The sequence below is a fragment of the Nycticebus coucang genome, chromosome 21, assembly GCF_027406575.1.
Source record: "Nycticebus coucang isolate mNycCou1 chromosome 21, mNycCou1.pri, whole genome shotgun sequence".
Classification (NCBI taxonomy): domain Eukaryota; kingdom Metazoa; phylum Chordata; class Mammalia; order Primates; family Lorisidae; genus Nycticebus; species Nycticebus coucang.
The window spans coordinates 22,299,071-22,306,471 of record NC_069800.1 but is presented as its reverse complement, the minus strand read 5'-3'; the positions used below and the strand labels follow the sequence as shown (position 1 = coordinate 22,306,471).

Genomic DNA, 7,401 nt, shown 5'->3' with positions numbered 1-7,401 from the left:
TCTGTAGTCCCAGCTACTGGGGAGGCTGAGGGAAGACCATTGCTTAAGCCCAAGGATTTGAGGTTGCTGTGAGGTATGACAATGCCACAGCACTCAACCCAGGGCGACAGAGTGAGATTTTATTTTAAATAAATAAATAAATAATTTAAGGGGCCTGAGATAAGGCTGCCAGGCAGGTAGGACTTGAAAAAAAGATTTAAAAATGTTTTCAGATATGACACTAAAAGATAGTCCATAAAAGGGAAAAATGATAAATTGGACTTTATAAAAATAATTTCTTGTGAAAAATACTGCTAAAAAATGAAAAACCAAGCCATAGAGTAGGAGAGAATATTTGCAAATCACATGTATGACAAAAGATCTGTATATAAGATGTATTAAAACTCTTAAAACTAAACAATAGCAACATAAATTTTAAAAAGGCAGAATATATGCACACTTCACCAAAGAAGATATGCGGCTCATAAATAAGCACATGAAAAGATGCCCAGTATCATTCATCATTAGCAAAATGCAAATTAAAACCACAGTGAGATACAGGTACATATTGATTAAAATGGCAAACAAAACAAAAGAAACCCAATATCCCAAAACAAATATTGACCAAAACTGACAGTATCAAGTGCTGGTGAAGATGTGAAGCAACTGAAACTCCTATGTTCCTAGGGGGAATGTTAAATAGTTAACCACTGTGGTATATAATTTTGCAGTTTATTATAAAGGTAACTATAAGCTTACCGTATGACCCAGGATTCTACTCCTAGGTATCTTAGGCAAGAAAAGTGAAAACTCCTGCTTCACACAAAAACCTGTAACATGAATTGCAACTTTGTAAGTGCCCCAAACTGAAAACAACCTTGTTTTAGACTGATAGATGGTAAATCCTTTTTCTACAGAAAAGGAAATCTAAGTAATGTGTAGATGTTTTTAATAATAACCACCAGTTTGCTCATGCCTGTGTGCATGTATAACCCTTTGGATTGTGACTCCACCACTTGCTGGTTTGGGATTTGGCCATGGGATTGGCTTTGGCCAATGAGACAATAGCAAATGTAACATTGTCAGAGTCTTGAAAATGTTTGTACATTGAGATTTACACTCTTTGGCAGCTGGGAACCCTTCCTTACCATGTCTAGGAACCTGTATTAAACTACTGGAAGATGAGAGCTTCTCTTAGCTGCCCTAGAGCCATCTGAGTCCTCAGACATGTAGGGTCTCAAACAAGGCCCAGCTAAGCTGGTACCCTAACTATCCAGCTAAGTACAGATTCATTGTCAGTAACACATTTTTGCTATTTCAAGTTATTTGTTAAGCAGTAAGAGCTAATGGAAGTAACTCATATTAAGTTCATTCTAGACTCCAACCAGGTGGAGCCCAAAGGAAATACCTTGGGTCTTCTTTTCTTCTAAAGTAGTGGTTTTCAACTTTGGATATACATTAGGATTATTTGGAGAGTTTTCAAAAATATGTGTCTTCCCAAATACTGAGAAGAAAGAAAAAAAAATCATGTCTGGATCTTACAGCTATAGATATGATTTAGTAAGTCTGGGTGCAGCCTGGCCACTGGGATTTTTAAGAAACACCAAGTGATTCTAATGAACAGAATAGGCAAAGATGTTATCTAATATTGGCCTATTTTGAAACGAGTAGGCAATGAGTAATCTGTACTGTCCTACTCATATCTTTAATGTATCTCCTTCAGAGCAACACAGTGTATAACAGGCTGATACCCAAGACTTTTGATGAGAATAAGAAATCAGAGCTTCACTGGTATTGACTCACTTACAACCCATTCTAGACAATACAGTGTTGACCTACACTCCAGGGTCCCAACAACAATAAATAATCCAAATAAATGCGCCTTAAGAAATCACAAAACTACCATCATTTCTTTGCCAAATTTTGATGGTGGCCATTTTTCACCCTGAATTTCACTGCCAGGAATAATTTGAAAAGCTTAAGAGTTCTTAGTTTGAATATTTATTTAACACTATGTAATCCCCAATAATGCTGGGTTTTCTCCTTCCTAAAAAATATCAACTCTTTGAGAAAAGAAGCTGCCGGGGCTGTGTACAACTTGTATATTCAAGGTTTTTATTATAATTAGGTGCTTGACTAGTAAAATTAGATTTTATAATTAAATGCAGTGATGTAAAAAACAAAAAAACCAAACTAAATGGCTTAGATACATAGGAACCTTAAAATCAAACTCTTGAGTAATCTCCACACCTATGATTCAATAGTTTAAAGAGAACAAATTATTTCTTTGCATAGAATGAAATATTAAACAATAGAATTATTCATAGACTCTATTCATAGTAAGAAACATATTAAGATTCATGACCTTTCAGTGGTGAGTAGATACTGGGAAGTTCACAGATGTATTCACAAGAACACTGTTTTTATTTTGAGAGAGAGTCTCACTATGTCACTCTGGTGGAGTGCCGTGGCATTACAGCTCACAGTAACCTCAAACTCTTGGGCTTAAGTGATTCTCTTGCCTCAGCTGGGACTACAGGCACCCACAATGCCTGGCTTTTTATTTTGGTTGTAGTTGTCATTTGGCAGACTGGGGCTGGGTTGGAATCTGCCAGCTCCAGTGTATGTGGCTGGCGCGCTAGCCACTGAGCTACAGGTGCCAAGCCAAGAACACGGTTTTAATTGACAGAATAACCCAGCAATGTCAGTGCTTTATGATGAAACAATTCTCTGTTGAGATACTCAGCATTTTTCTCACTGTTAAAATGAACAAAATAAATGTCCTTTTTCTCTTCACATTTCAGAGATAATAACTCCTTTATTATTTTGATATCACTTTGAGTTTTTCATCCTTTTACTCCCTAATAAGATGCTATATGATGAGTCTGAATTTTTATACTCAAAATGACAAGTTTACTATTAACCACAAATCTGGCCTGACGCCTACTGCCTTTCAGAAGGTTCCATCCTTACATCTCTTCCAAGTCATCATTTTTGTTTTATTTCATTTATATAGCTCATCTAATTTTCCTATTCAAATGGTCAGTTAATAGTTTATAACATCTAGACCAGAGAAGATTAAAATGTTAAGGCCTTGAAGATGTGTTGTAATTTTTTTTGGTGGTGGGGGGGACAGAGTCTTACTTTGCCGTGCTCGGTAGAGTGCAGCTCACAGCAACCTCCAGCTCTTGAGCCTAGGCAATTCTCTTGCATTAGCCTCCCGAGTAGCTGGGACTATAATAGGCACCCACCACCACGCCTGGCTATTTTTTGTTGCAGTTTGACAACTGCAACAAACTGGGTTCAAACCTGCCACCCTTGGTATACGGGGTCGGCGCCCTACTCACTGAACCACAGGCACTGCCCAATGTATTTTAACTTTAAAAAGAATCAAGATTTCCATAAAATCTACAGCAGCATATTCAATTTCCTGCATTACAACAATCTGAAGGGGAGAAGGATTTTCTGTTGCTACAGATAGAAAACCATTGAAGAGTTTACGAACATTTTAAATGCAATTATAAGCAATGCAAACCCAGAACTATCTTTTCATGGAGTTGTCCTCTGAAAGACTTAAAGTCAGTTTTTCAGGTATTTTTCCAGAAAGTAGTTGCACAAAATGAAATAAATCATGGCTATACAAAATAATAAAAATATCTTGTACCTTTATTTACAAGTTAATTTCATAAACTACATTAACATAACTAAACTACAAAGAAAGTCCTTAGCTTTCACCCTTTGTGGCTAGAAAAATAAATTATTTTAATAGCAATCTAAATCTGCCTCCTGATCCAGAGAAATTAATGTATTACATATACACATCATCAAGTTGTCCCTGACCTTTACAAAGACTTCAGAGTAGATACCACTCTTTTAACGTATAATAGAATTGTGAACAATATTTATTTTAAAGAGCTAGAGTAACTTTGTACTAGTTATAACTGAACATAACAAAATATAAAATGTTATAAATCTTATAATCCAGTAATCTGATTTAATTATAATTTATCTGTGGGAACATACAGTATAAATGTGTCAGTCATCCACTATTATATACAACAATTATTTCTGGAGAAAAATTTTACTATGGTCAGAATAAGATTTTATTCTTTTCTTGAAAGCTAACTTTGTTCCCAATAAATATTCCTTTTACTATTTCTGTATAGGACAATATATTCTCAATACCAAAAGAAACAATACCAGTTATTTGACTTTTTGTTTTTTTCTTGCTTGAAACTGTTCTGTTTTATTTTTTACAGATTTAATTAGCATTGACAATGCAGGATCAATGGACTTCTTTTGTGATTTGTGTTGAATCTCAATCTCGCTCTCTTTTTTCTTTATTGCCTGAGTAAGTTCTTGTTCTTTTTGTTCTCTCTGCCGGGCTTTCTCCTCAAGGATTTTTTCCATAGCTTTTGTTTTCTTGAAATTAGGATCTGAGGGATCCAAATTGAACAAGTGGGAAGTATACATTGCCTGGAACCGTGCATCACTTACGTTTACCTGCAAATCCAAAAGAATTAATAATTAATAAAAAAATTAAATAAAATTAGTAAGCCAAAGGTCCAGAAATGGGGCCAAAGTTAGAAAATTGGTGAGTTGCTGATTATATAAAATACAAACCTCTGCATTTGGACTAATTCATTAAAAAACTTTTCCCACAGATCTTCAATGGAGTTTTAAGGTCTACCATGAACCACAATCTGTGGGGCACACTGCAATGCCTATCCTGCAATGACTATCTATTTGAATGAGAACTACAGTGGTCCATTTATAACAAGGCCTGGAACTACAATAACTCAGACTGTAGGAGTGATTCCCAGGGCTTCTCTGTGCTGACAGCATGAAATCAATTTCTGGACACCATAAATAAGCCAATCAGGACATCTCCTATTGGGGTTTTATGCAAAATCTCTACATTCTGAGTATATTTTAAGAACTTTAAACCTTTGTGCCAAAAGTAAGTAGATATTGAGATGATTCATAGATCAAGAGATCTAAAGACCACTATGGGAATGTACCCATTCCTGAGTTCAAGGTCAGGTCAGAGACAAGCCCTATATTTTCTATAAAAATATCGTAGTTCCACATTTAAGAGTGTACCCTTAACTCCAGCCAGGCTTTCTGAGTACTGCCAGGCACAGAGGTGACCAGCAAGAAGAGGAAACATGGGAAACATGAGTCTCACCTACAGATGGACCGTAGCTTTACTTAGTTATAGTTAGGCTAACAGAGGTGACCCTAAGAACAACAAAAATAGGTTGGACCAGGATGGCGGCCAAGTAACAGCTTCTTTGCAACGAGGGTCAGTAAGATTGGGGAGAGAAGACTCCAGGCATCTCTGGCTTGGGGGCTCTGCCCAGAAACATCCTTTTGGGGACACAGGGAGACAGTGAGAGACTTCTGGACCCCAGGAGGACAAAAGCAGTGGAGAAGTGGCAAGTGGTTGTGTTCGTTCGGACTGAAGCCATGGCTGCTGCAGCTGTAACTACAACAGCAGCGAGACTGCAAACAGGGAAGGTCTTCCCTATGGGTTGTTTTGTATTTTTTGGACTTGGGCACTCGGTTGAACTACCTTGGGTGAGAGTGTGGATGACTTTAAGTGTTGTCTAGGGCCCCAGACTGAACCGCTAAGCCAGAACGGAGCAAATATTGTTTGGCTGTGGGCCTGCATGTGCAGCCATTGTGGGAGAAATGCCCCTGCAGGCTCCACCCTCAGTCACAGAGCGAGGCTAGGCCTGGGGGACCTTGAGCGAGTGATCTAGTGAATGTGAGTAGCGGCCAAAGCCGGGACTGAGATGCTGGAAAAGAGCGGAGCTTTTAGTGTTTGGCAGTAGGAGGGCTGCCTTGCAGCCTCAGCCCTCAGGGGCATGAAGTGAGACTAGTTTTGGCGCACTGGATAAGCAGGCAGCCACTTTAGGAGAGATCCTAGCGACAAGTGCTTTCCTGGGAAAGCTTCTGTTTAGCCAAGGTTAATGGTTTAAAGTCTCTTTTAAGTGTGCTGAGGAGAGATTTAGAATCTCAACTCTGGTGGGTTGGAGAAATCATCAGAGGCCTCCAGTGTCTCTCTCATACAGCTGTATCAGCATTGTGATTAACATCTCATACCCCAGAAGATCACCTATTGCCCAGAAAATATTCAGCAAAATATATATACTGCTTTGGATTTTTTTTTTTTTAATTTCCACATTTTCCCTCTAGAGTTTTCTTTTTCTTCTTTTCTTTCTTCATTTTTCTAGTTTAAATATAATTTCCATTGTTGCCTTCTTTAATAATAAGAACTGCATTTTGCTAGTGTTTCTGCTCCTACTATTTGGTTTTCCCCCGAATTTTATCCCATAAGGTTTTCCATTTGTTTATTTTATACTATTTTTGTCTTTCCTCTCCACTTGGTGGTGGTGGGGTACTGTGTCTGCTTAGGCTGGCAAAGAGCTGCTGACCTCAAGGGAACCACCCAACCCAGCATTCCCAGAGGATGGGTTTTTTTTTAAGGTTGGGTCAAAGTACCCTACTATACAACTTTATTATTCCTGTCTCCCTCTTTCTGTGCCTCTCTTCTTTTTGTCAATTTTCCCTTTTACTCACTCCTTCTCTTTTCTCTTTTTTCTTTTATTAAAATCTTTTTTCCCTTCTTGCTCTTCAATCTTTTTATCCTTTTGGTCCTGTAAGAAAAGGACTCATTGAAATGAAACCTTAGGCCAGAGGCATGGTAACTTAAAAAGCAAGAGGAAGTGAAAGGAAAACTAGGGCAAGTAAATAGATAAAAAGAAAAAACAGTCATGAGGAAGAATTAGCAGAAAAATCCTGGCAACATGAAAAACCAGTCAAGAGAAACCACCCTAAGGGACCATGAAGTAGCTACTGCCGAAGATTCCACTTATAAAGAAAAGTTAGAAATGACAGAAAGGGAATTTAAAATACAGATGATTAAAACAATGAAGGAAATTGCTGAGAAAGTGGAAAATTACCAAAAAAGAATGAAGGAAATTATTGAGAAAGTGGAAAATAACTAAAAGGAAATCCAAAAACAAAATCAAATAAGAGATAAACGATATGAACAATATAGAAAGGATATAGCAGAGTAGAAGGAACTGAAGCAGTCAATTAGGGAAATTAAAGGTGCAACAGAAAGTATCAATAACAGATTAGACCATGCAGAAGAAAGAATCTCAAAAGTAGAGGACAAAGCTCTTGAGATAACTCAGATTGTTAAAGAGGCAGAAAAAAAGAGAGAGAAAGCAGAATGTTCACTGACAGAATTTTGGGACTTTATGAAGCATTCAAACATATGAGTTATAGGTATCCCACAAGGGGAAGAAGAATGCCACAGAGGAATGGAAGCCACACTAGACAATATTATAAATGAAAATTTCCCAAATATCACCAAAGATTCTGACATACTCCTTTCAGAGGAATATCAGA

At 37.5% G+C, this 7,401-nt stretch overlaps 1 protein-coding gene across 4 annotated transcripts in view; it reads right to left on the bottom strand.

The window, feature by feature from the left end:
• Nucleotides 1-2,293: 2,293 nt before the first annotated feature.
• ESF1 (ESF1 nucleolar pre-rRNA processing protein homolog) overlaps nucleotides 2,294-7,401 on the bottom strand; it is a 65,020-nt gene continuing 59,912 nt past the window's right edge. For all 4 annotated transcript variants that reach the window (XM_053574470.1, XM_053574468.1, XM_053574471.1 and 1 more), the window contains exon 14: nucleotides 2,294-4,482. In XM_053574470.1, the coding sequence (XP_053430445.1) occupies nucleotides 4,183-4,482 (300 nt within the window). In that variant the 3' untranslated portion in view covers nucleotides 2,294-4,182. The remainder of the gene's footprint in view (nucleotides 4,483-7,401) is intronic.